Source organism: Rana temporaria, chromosome 5, assembly GCF_905171775.1.
Source record: "Rana temporaria chromosome 5, aRanTem1.1, whole genome shotgun sequence".
Classification (NCBI taxonomy): domain Eukaryota; kingdom Metazoa; phylum Chordata; class Amphibia; order Anura; family Ranidae; genus Rana; species Rana temporaria.
In genome coordinates this window covers 413,374,813-413,391,248 of record NC_053493.1, presented here as the reverse complement: position 1 = coordinate 413,391,248, position 16,436 = coordinate 413,374,813, and the positions used below count along the sequence as shown (strand labels likewise).

Sequence of the window (16,436 nt, the reverse complement as noted above, 5' to 3'; positions counted from 1 at the left end):
AGCCCAGAACCTCCAAACTCCTCATCCTTCAAACTCCTCTCCACTGTTCAGCCCAGCTCAGAACCTCCAAACTTCTCTCCACTCCTCATCCCCCAGAGCAGAGCCTCCAGACTCCCCTCTTCATCCCCCAGTGCAAAGCCTCCAAATTCACCACCATTCTTTACTCCAGAACCCCCAAATGCCCCTCCACTCCTCATGCCCAGAACCTCCAGACTCCCCTCCATTCTCCACCCCCATTCCAGAACCTCCAGACTCCCCTCCATTCTCCACCCCCATTCCAGAACCTCCAGACTCCCCTACATTATTCACCCCCATTCCAGATCCTCCAGACTCCCCTCCATTCTTCACCCACTAGCCCAAATCCTCCAGACTCCCCTCCATTTTTCACCCCCATTCCAGAACCTCCAGACTCCCCTCCATTCTCCACCCCCATTCCAGAACCTCCAGACTCCCCTACATTATTCACCCCCATTCCAGATCCTCCAGACTCCCCTCCATTCTTCACCCACTAGCCCAAATCCTCCAGACTCCCCTCCATTTTTCACCCCCATTCCAGAACCTCCAGACTCCCCTCCATTCTTCACCCACTAGCCCAGATCCTCCAGACTCCCCTCCATTCTTCACCCACTAGCCCAGATCCTCCAGACTCCCCTCCATTCTTCACCCCCCTAGCCCAGAACCTCCAGACTCCCCTCCATTCTTCACCCCCCTAGCCCAGAACCTCCAGACTCCCCTCCATTTTTCACCCACTAGCCCAGATCCTCCAGACTCCCCTCCATTTTTCACCCCCATTACAGAACCTCCAGACTCCCCTCCATTTTTCACCCACTAGCCCAGATCCTCCAGACTCCCCTCCATTTTTCACCCCCATTACAGAACCTCCAGACTCCCCTCCATTCTTCACCCACTAGCCCAGATCCTCCAGACTCCCCTCCATAATTTACCCCCATTCCAGAACCTCCAGACTCCCCTCCATTCTTCACGTGCCTAGCCCAGAACCTCCAGACTGCCCTCCATTATTCACCCGCATTCCAGAACCTTCAGACTCCCCTCCATTCTTCACCCCCATTACAGAACCTTCAGACTCCCCTCCATTCTTCACCCCTATTACAGAACCATTAGACTCCCCTCCATTCTTCACCCCCATTCTAGAACCTCCAGACTCCCCTCCATTCTTCACCCCCATTCTAGAACCTCCAGACTCCCCTCCATTCTTCACCCACCAGCCCAGAACCTTCAGACTCCCCTCCATTCTTCACCACCCTAGCCCAGAACCTTCAGACTCCCCACTTGTCACCCTTCAGCCCCCTAGCCCAGAACCTTCAGACTCCTCACCTCTCACCCTTCAGCCCAGACTCACTATTGTTCTTTCTTGCTGCAATGTCACCAACACTCTTGGATAACCCTGAACAGATCCAGTACGATGGTGGAATGGGGAGAATATTCTGCCCTGGTTTAATGTGTACACAGAGAGCCGATAGGAACTGAGAACGTCTCATATATCAGAACATTTACATATCGTCCACAGAGATGTGTTATGACACGTATTTCATAAGACAGCATCTGGAAAATCCCTGTGTCACTGCGGAGACTTCGATCATATACTGGGGTCAGAGGGTCACCAGGCCTTTGGTAGAGGAGAGCGATCTCTGTTCAAAACAAATCTCAGGGTTCCCTACAGTAAAAGTAAAACAAAAATACACACATTCCTCTCCATAAATACACAACAACTGAGGAATCTCTGTAGAAGAACATTATAAAAAACAATAGCAGAGGGGAGAGAAGAAGTTACAAAGCCTACAATAGAACTAAACCCAAAAATGTAATATATTTAATCCAATCAGTCCTTAGCTGTGGTGGCTGCACTTGTTTTCTTTTTTCAGGCTAAAAGAGTACTTTCAGCAAGTACAGAAAATACCTATTGACCCTGACAGAAATACAGTGTCCCCATTACTTCATGTGAGATGAACAAAAAAGGTTATCTTGTGTAAACTACTAATCCCATCACCCCCAATGCATATGGGGATGAACAAAGGCAGACATGTTTGTTTTTTGCTCAGTTTGGGTGACAACCATGACTTCCTTCATATATAATATACAGTATGTCCTGTGTGTGTATATATTATATATATATACACACACATACACACACCGGACACTTTATTGGGTATCCCTTGCTAGTACCGGGTTGAACCCCTTGTTGCCTTCATTATTCATGGCATAGATAAAACAGTGTATGGGGGGGGGCAGTATGGCAGTGTACAGGGGGGTCAAAAATGACAGTGTACAAGGGGGGTCCGTAGGGCAGTATATGGGAGGGCAGCATACGGGGAGGGGGCGGTAGTGCAGTGTACAGGGGGGTCAGTAGGGCAGCATACGAGGGGGGGGGGGGAGTAGGGAAGTGTACAGGGGGGGTCAAAAATGGCATTGTACAGGGGGGTCAGTAGGGCAGCATATGGAAGGGCAGCATACGGGAAGGGGGCAGTAGGACAGTGTACAGGGGGTCAGTAGGGCAGCATACAGGGAGGGGGCAGTAGTGCAGTGTACAGGGGGGGGGTCAAAAATGGCAGTCTACAGGGGGGTCCGTAGGGCAGTATATGGGAGGGCAGCATACGGGGAGGGGGCAGTAGGACAGTGTACAGAGGGGTCAGTAGGGTAGCATACGGGGAGGGGGCAGTAGGGCAGTGTACAGGAGGGGTCAGTAGGGCAGCATACAGGGAGGGGGCAGTAGTTCAGTTTACCGGGGGGGGGGGGGGAAAAAATGGCAGTGTACAGGGGGGTCAGTAGGGCAACATATGGGAGGGCAGCATACGGGGAGGGGCAGTAGGACAGTGTACAGGGGGGTCAGTAGGGCAGCATATGAGGGGGCAACATATGGGGAGGGGGCAGTAGGGCAGGTTACAGGGGGGGTAAAAAAATGGCAGTGTATAGGGGGGTCAGTAGGGCAGAATATGGAAGGGCAGCATACGGGGAGGGGGCAGTAGGACAGTGTACAGGGGGGTCAGTAGGGCAGCATACGGGGAGAGGGCAGTAGGACAGTGTACAGGGGGGTCAGTAGGGTAGCATACAGGGAGGGGGCAGTAGGGCAGTGTACAGGAGGGGTCAGTAGGGCAGCATACAGGGAGGGGGCAGTAGTTCAGTTTACCGGGGGGGTCAAAAATGGCAGTGTACAGGGGGGTCAGTAGGGCAACATATGGGAGGGCAGCATACGGGGAGGGGGCAGTAGGACAGTGTACAGGGGGGTCAGTAGGGCAGCATATGAGGGGGCAGCATACGGGGAGGAGGCAGTAGGGCAGGTTACAGGGGGGTCAAAAATGGCAGTGTACAGGGGGGTCAGTAGGGCAACATATGGGAGGGCAGCATACGGGGAGGGGGCAGTAGGACAGTGTACAGGGGGGTCAGTAGGGCAGCATATGAGGGGGCAGCATACGGGGAGGGGGCAGTAGGGCAGGTTACAGGGGGGGTCAAAAATGGCAGTGTACAGGGGGGTCAGTAGGGCAGCATATGGGAGGGCAGCATAAGGGGAGGGGGCAGAAGGACAGTGTACAGGGGGGTCAGTAGGGAAGCATACGGGGAGGGGGCAGTAGTGCAGTGTACAGGGGGGGTCAAAAATGGCAGTGTACAGGGGGGTCAGTAGGGCAGCATATGGGAGGGCAGTATATGGGGAGGGGTAGTAGGACAGTGTACAGGGGGGTCAGTAGGGCAGCATATGGAAGGGCAGCATACGGGGAGGGGGCAGTAGGGCAGGTTACAGGGGGGGTAAAAAATGGCAGTGTATAGGGGGGTCAGTAGGGCAGAATATGGGATGGCAGCATACGGGGAGGGGGCAGTAGGACAGTGTACAGGGGGGTCAGTAGGGCAGCATACGGGGAGGGGGCAGTAGGACAGTGTACAGGGGGGTCAGTAGGAAAGCATACAGGGAGGGGGCAGTAGTGCAGTGTACATGGGGGGTCAAAAATGGCAGTGTACAGGGGGGTCAGTAGGGCAGCATATGGGAGGGGGCAGTAGGACAGTGTACAGGGGGGACAGTAGGGCAACATACGGGGAGGGGGCAGTAGTGCGGTGTACATGGGGGGTCAAAAATGGCAGTGTACAGGGGGGTCAGTAGGGCAGCATATGGGAGGGCAGCATACGGGGAGGGGGCAGTAGGACAGTATACAGGGGGGTCAGTAGGGCAGCATACAGGGAGGGGGCAGTAGTGCAGTGTACAGGGGGGTCAAAAATGGCAGTGTACAGGGGGGTCAGTAGGGCAGCATATGGGAGGGCAGCATAAGGGAAGGGGGCAGTAGGACAATGTACAGGGGGGGGTCAAACATGGCAGTGTACAGGGGGGTCAGTAGGGCAGCATATGGGGTGGGGCAGTAGAGCAGTGTACAGGGGGGTCAGTAGGGCAGCATATGGGAGGGGGCAGTAGGGCAGTGTACAGGGAGGTCAGTAGGGCAGCATATGGGAGGGCAGCATACGGGGATGGGGCAGAAGGGCAGTGTACAGGGGGGTCATAAATGGCAGTGTACAGTTTGCCACCTTCCCTTTAGGGCAATGGATGACCCAGTCCCTGCAATGCTTGTGACTGGAGACATCCCGGTGTAGGACATCTTCTGCTTTGCAGCAATTTGGAAGATCCTACAGAGGGGGGAAAACGCTCCTCACATCCTGAACTGAACCATTTAGTGAGTTTAATTAGAAGCCACGCCCATTAATTACCATTTAATGAGTTTCGTCAGAAGCCACACCCATTAATTAAAGGTTCAGGTCACATGGGGGCAACGTGACTCAGAAATAAAGTCTGCCGGGTCTGGCCTCAGTCTGCTGTGGAGGCGAGGAGACGGTTCAACCATTTACTTCCTCATATCACCCGACAGAAAGAAGGCGAGAAAGATGATTGGCTGCGTGTGCGATTTTAGGAACACACAGATTGCACAACAAACGTCAGGCTTTATGTTGGATTGGAATCTTCTCTAAAGATCTTCCTTATATCTCACCTCCCCCTCAGTCTTGCACAAATGTACCGGCTCCTCTCCTGGACTGAAATTTCTTCCTCTGATTTCACTGCACACTGTGAGCTTCTCACTATATGCAAGGCGGAACCCCCCAGCCTCCAGCATCATCTAGCACTTTCCTCCCCGCCCCAGGCCTGCCCCTCTTTTAATTGTGGAGGTTGAATGTTAACTAGGGTGGTCTGCATGCAATGGGGAACACCCACTCCTCCAGACTGACACCCACCCATCAAGACGTTTTCATATTTACAAAACTCCTCCCACTTCTTGCATCAGGACTGAGGGCTCTTGAGAGGAGGACCTCCGGCCGATGTTCTTTCATGGCCCCTCCCACCAGCATTGCATTGAGGAACACAGAGACCATACCTCCCAACTTTTTCAAATGAGAGACACCTAAAAGCAAAAGTATGCAGGCATAGGACACACCCCTTGCCACACCCCCTTAACCCCTTCAATACAGGGTTTTTATACCCACCTTCATACCAGGCCTATTCTGGCACTTCTCTCCTACATGTACAAACCATCATTCTTTTGCTATAAAATTACTCAGAACCCCCCAAACACTATATATACACAGTGGGGATCGAAAGTTTGGGCACCCCAGGTAAAAATTTGTATTAATGTGCATAACGAAGCCAAGGAAAGATGGAAAAATCTCCAAAAGGCATCAAATTACAGATTTTATATTATATGTCAAAAAAAGTTAGATTTTATTTCCATCATTTACACTTTCAAAATTACAGAAAACAAAAAAATGGCGTCTGCAAAAGTTTGGGCACCCTGCAGAGTTAATATCTTGTACTGCCCCCTTTGGCAAGTATCACAGCTTGTAAACGCTTTTTGTAGCCAGCCAAGAGTCTTTCAATTCTTGTTTGAGGGATCTTTGCCCATGCTTCCTTACAAAAGTCTTCCAGTTCTTTGAGATTTCTGGGCTGTCTGTCACGCACTGCTCTTTTAAGGTCTATCTATAGATTTTCAATGATGTTGAGGTCAGGAGATTGTGAAGGCCATGGCAAAACCTTCAGTTTACGCCTCTTGATGTAATCCCCCGTGGATTTTGAGGTGTGTTTAGGATCATTATCCATTTGTAGAAGCCATCCTCTCTTTAACTTCAGCTTTTTCACAGATGGCATCAAGTTACCATCCAAAATTTGCTGAAATTTTATTGAATCCATTTTTCCTTCTACTTGTGAAATGTTCCCTGTGCCACTGGCTGCAATACAACCCCAAAGCATGATTGATACACCCCCATGCTTCACAGTTGGACAGAGGTTCTTTTCATTAAATTCTTTGCCCTTTCTTCTCCAACCGTACCTTTGCTCATTCCGGCCAAAAAGTTCTATTTTAACCTCATCGGTCCACAGAACTTGTTTCCAAAATGCATCAGGCTTGTCTATATGTTCATTTGCAAAGTTCAAACGCTGATTTTTGTGGTGAGGACGTAGAAGAGGTTTTCTTCTGATGACTCTTCCATGAAGACCATATTTGTACAAGTATCTCTTTATAGTGGAATAGTGTACCACAACTCCAGTGTCTGCCAGATCTTTCTGGAGGGATGGTGCAGTCACACGTGGGTTTTGAATTGCTTTTCTCACAATCCTGCAAGCTGTTCTGTCTGATATTTTTCTTGGTCTTCCAGATCTTGCTTTAACTTCCACTGTTCCTGATGACTGCCATTTCTTAATTACATTCCGAACAGAGGATATTGACATCTGAAAACGCTTTGCTATCTTCTTATAGCCTTCTCCAGCTTTGTGAGCGACAACTATTTTCACTTTCAGTTTTCTAGACAACTGCTTAGAAGAACCCATGGTGCTGATTGTTAGGGGAGGGTCAGATGAGTCTGGGCATTTAAAACCTTTGAGATTGACATCACCTGGTCTTCCCAGACGATGATTGAGAACAATCCATGACACTGGCAGGTCTCAGCTTTGCAAAGGGGGCAGTGCATGCTATAAATTCTGCAGGGTGCCCAAACTTTTGCAGACGCCATTTTTTTGTTTTCTGTCATTTTGAAAGTGTAAATGATGGAAATAAAATCTAACTTTTTTTGAAATATTATAAGAATGTCTAATCTGTAATTTGATGCCTTTTGGAGATTTTTCCATCTTTCCTTGGCTTCGTCATGCACATTAATACAATTTTTTTACCTGGGGTGCCCAAACTTTCGATCCCCACTGTATGTGTGTGTGTATATATATATATATATATATATATATATATATATATATATATATATATATATATATATATATATATATATATATATATATATATATATATGTGTGTTTTTTTAGCAGACACCCTAGGAAATAAAATGGCGGGCATTGCAACTTTTTATCTCGCACGGTATTTGCGCAATCATTTTTTCAAATGCCTTTTTTTGGAAAAAAACGGTTTCATGAATAATAATAAAAAAAAAAAAAAAAAAAACAGTAACGTTAGCCCAATTTCTTTGTAAAATATGAAAGATGAAGTTACGCCGAGTAAATAGATACCTAACATGTCACGCTTGTAAAATTGCGCACACTCATGGAATGGCGCCAAACTGTTACTTAAAAATCTCCATAGGCGACACTTTGAAAAACTTTACAGGTTACTAGTTTAGAGTTACAGAGGAGGTCTAGTGCTAGAATTGTTGCACACGCTCTAACGCACGCGGCGATACCTCACGTGTGTGGTTTGAACAGCGTTTACATACGTGGGCGGGACTTACGTGTGCGTTCGCTGCTGAGCGAGAGCTACCGGGGACAGGGGCGTTTTTTTTACATTTTTATTTTTTGGATCACTTTTATTCCTATTACAAGGAATGTAAACATCCCTTGTAATAGGAATGTGTGTGAAAGGTCCTCTTTATGGAGAGATGCGGGGTCAATAAGACCCTCACATCTCTCCTCCAGGCTGAAAAGCATGAGATCGGGGAAGAAAATTCACCGATCTCATGCTTACTAGCCGCAATCGCGGCTTTGTTTACTTCTGGGAACCCGGGCGTGACGTCATCACATCGCGCCCGGGCCTCCGACGCTCATAGAGATGACCGGTGACCATCTGGTCACCGGTCATCTCTATGCTTCCCATCCGGCACCAGGCGATTCTTTCTCCGGGCTCCCGATGGCCGCTGCCTATAAGAACCGCCGCTTTGATCGTTCTTATGGAGCGCAGAATCGCCGCCGGAACACAATGATCTCTGAATGATGCCTCTAGCTGCACCCATCATTCAGATATCCCCTCACAAAGACCCAGTGATGACACAGCATTGCAGTGTAGGAGATCAGACTTCACTGGCTGCGCGCTCGTTCCAGGACAAAGACACTATAGTGCAGCCAGGATCAGGGCCGCCATCAGGGGGGTACAGGCAGTACACCTGTAAGGGGCCCGGAGGTCCCCAGGGGCCTGGATGGCAACCCCCTCTTTTTTTTTATAGAAAAAAAAAGATATATTTTTTTTAAATATATTTTTATTTTATTTTTTATTAAAGGGCCAATTTTTTTTTTTTTTTTAGAGGTCCGGAGGCCCCCAGGGCCCCAGATGGCAACCCCCCCCCCCTGGAGCAGAGAACCGGGGGGGGGGTGTGCTGCCGCCTGAAATTGAGAAGCGGGGGGGCTGCCGCAAATTGAGAAGCAGGGGGGGGCCCCCTTTACAGAAAAAAGAAGAAAGAAATATATATATAAAAAAAGGGGGGTAGCCTGGGGACCTCTGGGCCCTTTGATAAAAAGAAAAAAGAAACCTCTGGGCCCTTTAATAATAATAAAAAAAAAAAACATTTATAAAAAATACATAAAAAAAATAAAAGGAGGTTGCCATCCGGGGCCCTCTGGGCCTTTTAATAAAAAAAAGGGGGGGGGGGAAGTTGCCACATGGGGCCCTGGGGACCTCTGAGCCCTTTAATAAAAAAAAAAAAAGGGGGGGTTTCCATCCGGGGGCCCTGGAGACCTCTGGGCCCTTTAATAATATTGTATATATACACACACATACTATATATATATATATATATATATATATATATATATATATATATATATATATATATATATATATATATATATATATATATATATACATATATATATATATATATATATATATAGTTTTTTTTTTTTATAAAAAAAATAAATAAAAAAAGGAGGGGGGTTGCCGTCCGGGGCCCTGGGGACCTCCGGACCCCAAAAAAAAAAAAAGTGGTGGCCATCTGGGGCCCCCTATTGAGCCCAGTTAAGCCCAATGGTAAGTCCGGCCCTGGTGACAGCCCCCTCCCCCTTCCTACCTTAATCATGCATGCAGCCAGAGGGAGAGACACAGCAGCGCGGGAACTGCTGGAGTTATTTTTCATATTACCAAAGATAATGATTGGTTGCTAAGACCACCTAGCAACCTATCACCTGCTGGTCAACTCCAGCAGTTCCTTCCTCTGTTCAGCGCTGCTCACTGTCTCTCTCTCTCTCTCTCTTCTCCTGCGGTATAGGAGGAAAGAGAGTGGCCCGGATTCAGTAAGATGAGCGCATCTTTCTGCGGGCGTAACGTATCTCCGCCGCAACTTTGGGCGCAAGTTCCGTATGCAGAAAGAACTTGCGCCCTTAGTTACGGCGGCGTAACGTATGTGTTGCGGCATAAGCCCGCCTAATTCAAATGGGGATGTTGGAGGCGTGTTTTATTTAAATTTCACTTGACCCCGCATCTTTGACGTTTTTTTTGAACGGCGCATGCGCCGTCCGTAAAATATCCCAGTGTGCATTGCTCCAAAGTACGCCGCAAGGACGTATTGGATTCGACGTGAACGTAAATGACGTCCAGCCCTATTCGCGAACACAAACGACGTAAAATTTTCAAAACTCGGCGCGGGAACGACGGCCATACTCAACATTAGCTACGCCTCATATAGCAGGGTTAACTATACGCCGAAAAAAGACGAACGTAAACGACGTCCAGCCCTATTCGCGAACGACTTACGCAAACGACATAACATTTTCAAAACTCGGCGCGGGAACGACGGCCATACTTAACATTAGCTACGCCTTATATAGCAGGGGTAACTATATGCCGAAAAAAGCCGAACGTAAACGACGTAAAAAAAATGCGCCGGCGGAACGTACGTTTCTTAATCGGCGTAAATACCTCATTAGCATATTCCTCGCGTAACTATACGGAAGCGCCACCTATCGGCCAGCCGTCGTATCTCGTTTCTGAATCCGGGCCAGTGTCTTCTTTCTTCCGCACCGCTTGGCTGGCTCTGAATGTCACTCTCCGGGTAGTGGTACGTTCCACACCCGGCCCGGGCACCCCCGCACACTCACAGATCGGCTCTCCCTAGTTTGTCCTGTCACCGCGCCTCTTCACTGCCTGAGCCACTCCGCACCCCCCGCACCTCCCACAGTGTGTGGCACCGCTTCTCGATTCCAGGGGGGGGGGGCAATCGCCTCCCCCCCCCTTTCCCTATGAAGCAGACACCCATCACCCATGCCTGCCACCCCTCTGAAAAGCGATCTGCAGTGGATCACTTTACAGTGGCATTTGAAAAATGCCAAAATATTGCCTCCTCGCCACCTTTTTTAACCCTGAAAATGCTGACCCGCCATGCCACAACAGCTGGCACAGCCCCAATAGGCTGCATTCGTACTGCCCCCCTAAAATGCCCTTAACAATTTTTTTTTTTTTTTGCTGTGGCTGTATGCCCTTGTTTAGGTGGGTGGAGCCAAGACCACAGCTCAACCACCCGCCCATGAAAAAAAAAAAAAACACACACACACACACACACACACCACACACCACAGGTGTTCCCGATATATAGTTACATAATTAATATGATTGAATCCATCCAGTTTAACCCACAAAATAAAAAAATTAAAAACCTTGAAAACCTCCAAATACTATTGTATACCCGCAGTTGATCCAGAGCAAGGCAAAAAAAAAAAAAAAAATTGCATATCACCTCCAAGCCGTCTGTCAACCCTCTCTGAAAAGCAATCCATCACTTGTCACTTTATAGGACTGTAGGAGAAAAAAAAATCCAGAGTCCAAATGAATGAGCCCTAAGGGTGCATTCACACTATAGCGTACTGAATCCCGGCGTTTTGTCCCGCGAATTGCGGCGGCAAATAGCGGCGTTTTGTACCGCGATTTGCGGCGACAAAACGCCGCGATTGTGAATGCAGCCTGTGACCCCCTCTATGGAGATGGTTCACATCTCCTAGCCGAACGCCGAAAGACGCCTGAAAAAAAGGTCCGGGACCTTTTTTCAGGCGGCAGGCGTCCGGCGTTCGGCGTGGAGATGTGAACCATCTCCATAGAGGGCAATGCTAAAGCATCCCTCTGGCGTGTCGGGGCGGCAGCGGCGTTCACACTACAGGCGTATATACGCCTAGGTGTGAACGGAGCCTAAGGCTGCATTCACACCTGAGCGTTTGGTCGCCTGAAGCGCGACGCTCAAAAACGCTAGAGGGGAAAAAATCCATCTCCATAGGGAATAATGTTTCACATCTCCACTCCAATACGCCCGACGCCGAACACCTGAAGCGCAAACAAGTTCCGGACCCTTTTTTGTCGCGTGAATTGGGCGGTTTGAGCATTTCCCTTAGAAAGTAATAGAAACGCTCGATTCAAGCGACTAGCGCAACAACGAGCGTTTGCTACGGGCGTTTCGTCGCTTTAATCAATAGAACATTTCACCCAGGCAGAAGATAAAAAAAATCTACCAACATAGCAACAAGTGATGAAAATATGATCATTTTTCCTATTGGCCAAAATAAAAAACGACGAAGTACAAAAACGTCGGACGACGCTATATGCAAACGCGCAAATAAGCATGAATACGCACAAAACGCCCAAAAAAACGACCGAACGCCCTACGCTCAGGTGTGAATGCAGCCTAAGTGTGGTGAACCAGTGGCAGCCTGTCCAATAGGGGGCGCTGGAGCGCCGCCCCCCTCTATCCACGGCCGCCACCCCCATGCTCTATCCACTGCCACTATTTTGACAGGACACCACCACCCCCTATTCAGGCGTCTGGCCCCTTTCAGTAAAAGGAATATTCGCTATTGAAACACTGAGACCCGTTTTCCGATTGGCCGGAAAAAAAAAAGAGAAGAGTCCCAATTGGCCGCCGAGGAGGAGGGAGGAAACGCCATGGCCACAGAGCAAGGGAAGCTGCCGGTGAAGTGCTGCCCACCATAGATGGGGTAAGTGCACCAGGCCTGACTGGGGGGGGTGGGGGTTCTACTGTTTTCCGCCCCCCCCAAAAAAAATTACCACCGGCCGCCACTGGGGTGACCGTAAGCAACAAAAATCCAAAAGTCGTTGGCCCAGATTCAGAAACGAGATACGACGGCGTATCTCCTGATACGCCGTTGTATCTCTGAGTGCGGGCCGTCGTATCTATGCGCCTGATTCATAGAATCAGTTACGCATAGATTTCCCTAAGATCCGACTGGCGTAAGTGTCTTATGTTAGGCTGCATATTTACGCTGGCCGCTAGGTGGCGCTTCCGTATAGTTACGCGATGAATATGCCAATTAGGTCGATACGCCGATTCAGAAACCAACGTCCGCCCGGCGCATTTTTTTTTTTTACGTCGTTTGCGTTAGGCTTTTTCCGGCGTAAAGTTACCCCTGCTATATGAGGGGGTATATGCGGCGTATCCTATGTTAAGTATGGCCGTCGTTCCCGCGTCGAATTTTGAAAATTTAACGTCGTTTGCGTAAGTCGTTCGCGAATAGGGCTTTGCGTAAGTTACGTTCACGTCGAAACCAATGAGGCTTTGCGGCGTAATTTCGAGCATGCGCACTGGGATTTTTTCACGAACGGCGTTCAAAAAATACGTCAAATACGCGGGGTCGCGATTCATTTTAATAAAACACGCCCACATCATCCCCATTTGAATTAGACGGGCTTGCGCCGGACGAGATACGTTACGCCGCCGTAACTAAGGGCGCAAGTCCTTTCTGAATACGGAACTTGCGCCCAAAATTGCGCGGTCGTGCTACACTGTACCCAAACACATTTTTTATCATTTTGTTTCCACAAATAGAGCTTTCTTTTGGTGGTATTTGATCACCTCTGCAATTTTTATTTTTTGCGCAACAACTAAAAAAAGACCGAAAATTTTGAAAAAAAAATTAGTTTTTATTTTTTTCTGTTAATTTTTTGGGTAAATAAGTAAGTTTTCTACTTTTACGTCGTTTGCGTAAGTCGTTCGCGAATAGGGCTTTGCGTAAGTTACGTTCACGTCGAAACCAATGAGGCTTTGCGGCGTAATTTCGAACATGCGCACTGGGATTTTTTTCACGAACGGCGCATGCGTCGTTCAAAAAATACGTCAAATACGCGGGGTCACAATTCATTTTAATAAAACACGCCCACATCATCCCCATTTGAATTAGACAGGCTTACGCCGGACGAGATACGTTACGCCGCCGTAACTAAGGGCACCGTCGTAAAGTTACACCGCCGTAACTAAGTCCTTTCTGAATACGGAACTTGCGCCCAAAATTACGGCGGCGTAACGTATCGGAGATACTGAGTTTTTTTTTAGTGATGCCAACTCCCCCCCTAGAACTCAGAACAGCGAGACCACCCTAAACAATCAATAATATTGATTACCTTTCCCGTTCAATGATCTGCGGCGCTCTATTCCACGTGCATTGCGTCCACATTGGCGCTGAGCCCTGTCCTGGTTGGGGCGCCTCCTGTGTGTTCTGATGATTCTGGGAAGGAATCAGCAGCCGGAATAACCAGTTCCTGATGAGCTCAGGTGCAGCCAGACACCGAATCATCACATGAGAGCGGGAGGTGTTCGGCTCCAGTGTATGAGTTTCCCGCACGTGCTTCAGCTTATATAAGAGCCGTGTGAACAGCAAGCTTCTTCTTTTTTTTTTTTTTAAAGCTGCTAGCAGGCTTCAGTGCTTTTTGAAGCCTGCTAGCAGCCAGTTGAAGATTTTTTTTTTTACACTTTTGTTTACATGTAACAATTCATTTCCACTGACGTTTTTACAGCCACTTTTCTGAGCGTTTTTTTACAGCTTAAAAACGCCTGTCCATGTTATTCTATGGCATCATGCCCACATAGGCGTTTTTGAGCTGCAAATGGCATAGGCGTTTTTGAGCTGTAAAAAAAACGCAGGACCAGGGCGTTCTGAAGCTCCAGAGTAGAGCTGTAAAAACGCCAGACGCTCAAAAACACGCGTAAACGCTCAAAACCGCTACCGCGGCATTTTTAAAGCTGCAGCTCACAAAATTTTTTTTTTTTACAAAATAAACATGGACAGGCGTTTTTAAGCTGTAAAAAAAGGCTACCAACAGTGGCTGTAAAAACGCCAGTGGAAATGAAGCCTTAGGCTGCATTCACACCTGAGCGTCGGTCGTTTTTTTGGGCGTTTTTTTCTGGCGTTTTGTCGCGCGTATTTGCGCGTTTGCATACAGCGTCGTGCGACGTTTTTGTACTTCGGCGTTTTTTATTGTAGCCAATAGGAAAGATGATCATCTTTTCATCACTTGTTTTAATCTTCTGCATGGGCGACAAGTTCTATTTATTAAAGCGACGAAACGCCCGTAGCAAACGCCCGTTGTCGCGCGATACGCTCAATTCGCGCGTTTCCCATTACTTTCTATGGGAAAAAAAAATGCTCAAATACGCCCAAACCGCACGATAAGCGCGACAAAAAAAGGTCCGGGACTTGTTTGAGCTTCGCGCGACAGGCGTTTGGGCGTTCAGGCGTGAACAGTCACCATAGGGAATAATGTTAATTCTCCCCTCTGGCGTTTGTGAGCAGTGCGCTTCAGGCGTAAAAACGCCTAGGTGTGAATGGGGCCTTAGGCGGCAAATAGCGGCGTTTTGTACCGCGATTCGCGGCGACAAAACGCCGCGATTGTGAATGCAGCCTGTGACCCCCTCTATGGAGATGGTTCACATCTCCTAGCCAAACGCCGAAAGACGCCTGAAAAAAAGGTCCGGGACCTTTTTTCAGGCGCCAGGCGTCCGGCGTTCGGCGTGGAGATGTGAACCATCTCCATAGAGGGCAATGCTAAAGCATCCCTCTGGCGTGTCGGGGCGGCAGCGGCGTTCACACTACAGGCGTATATACGCCTAGGTGTGAACGGGGCCTTAGTATTTTTTATTTTTTGTTAGAACTCCCAAACATTCTATATTTTTTTTTTTTAAAGCAGAGGCCCTAGAGAATAAAATGGTGGATTTTGCTAGCAGCCACTTGAAGATCAGGGGGCAGATCCACACAGATCTGCCCCGGCGCACCGTATCTGAGATACGCTACGCCGCCGTACCTTACTGCAGTTTGGTTCGAATCCATAAAGATTTTGCGCCGTAAGTTACGGCGGCGTAGTCTATCTCTCGCGGCGTAACGGCGCCTAATTCAAATCGGCGAGTAGGGGGGCGTGTTTCATTTAAATGAAGCGCGTCCCCGCGCCGAACGAACTGCGCATGCGCCGTCCCTAAATTTCCCGCCGTGCATTGCGTTAAATGACGTCGCAAGGACGTCATTGTTTTGACGTGGACGTAAATAACGTCCATCCCGCGATTCACGGACAACTTACGCAAACTAAAAAAAAAAATTCAAATTAAACGCGGGAACGACGGCCATACTTAACATAGCAGGTTTAACTATACGCCACGAAACAGCAGCTGTAACTATACGCCGGAAAAAGCCGTCTAGAGACGACGTAAAAAAATGCGACGGCCGCTCGTACGTTCGTGGATCGTCGGAAATAGCTAATTTGCATACTCGACGCGGAAAACTACGTGAACGCCACCCAGCGGACGCCGAAGAATTGCATCTTAGATCCGAAGGCGTACGAAGAGGTACTCCTGTCAGATCTAACCCAGATGCCGTCGTATCTTGTTTTGAGGATTTAAACCAAAGATACGACGCTGGAAATTTGAAAGTACGCCGGCGTACTCGCTTTGTGGATTGGCCCCCAGGCCTTTTTTTTTTACACTTTTGTTTACTCCCAAACATTCTATATATTTTTTTTAACCACTTAACCCCCGGCGATATTGCTGCCCAAAGACCAGAGCACTTTTTGCGATTCGGCACTGCGTCGTTTTAACTGACAATTGCGCGGTCGTGCGACGTGGCTCTCAAACAAAATTGGCATCCTTTTTTTTTCCACAAATAGAGCTTTCTTTTGGTGGTATTTGATCACCTCTGCGGTTTTTAGTTTTTGCGCTAAAAACAAAAATAGAGCCACAGTTTTGAAAAAAATTAATACTTTTTGCTATAATAAATATCCCACAAAAATATATAAAAAAAAAATATTTCCTCAGTTTAGGCCGATACGTATTCTTCTACATATTTTTGGTAAAAAAAAATCGCAATAAGCGTTTATTGATTGGTTTGCGCAAAAGTTATAGCGTTTACAAAATAGGGGATCGTTTTATGGCATTTTTATTAATATTTTTTTTTTTACTAGTAATGGCGGCGATCAACGATTTCT

General features: G+C 48.1%; 1 protein-coding gene across 3 annotated transcripts in view; it reads right to left on the bottom strand.

Moving 5' to 3' along the window:
- Nucleotides 1-16,436, bottom strand: part of GPT (glutamic--pyruvic transaminase) — a 124,700-nt gene that overhangs the window by 89,303 nt on the left and 18,961 nt on the right. The window contains exon 1 of one of the 3 annotated variants that reach the window (XM_040355088.1): nt 13,590-13,777. The exons of 1 other annotated variant lie outside the window; for it this stretch is intronic. In XM_040355088.1, coding sequence (XP_040211022.1) covers nt 13,590-13,762 — 173 coding nt within the window. In that variant the 5' untranslated portion in view covers nt 13,763-13,777. Of the gene's footprint in view, nt 1-1,335; nt 1,515-13,589; nt 13,778-16,436 lie in introns of those variants that run through there. One more of the 3 variants, XM_040355089.1, reaches the window with a different exon arrangement.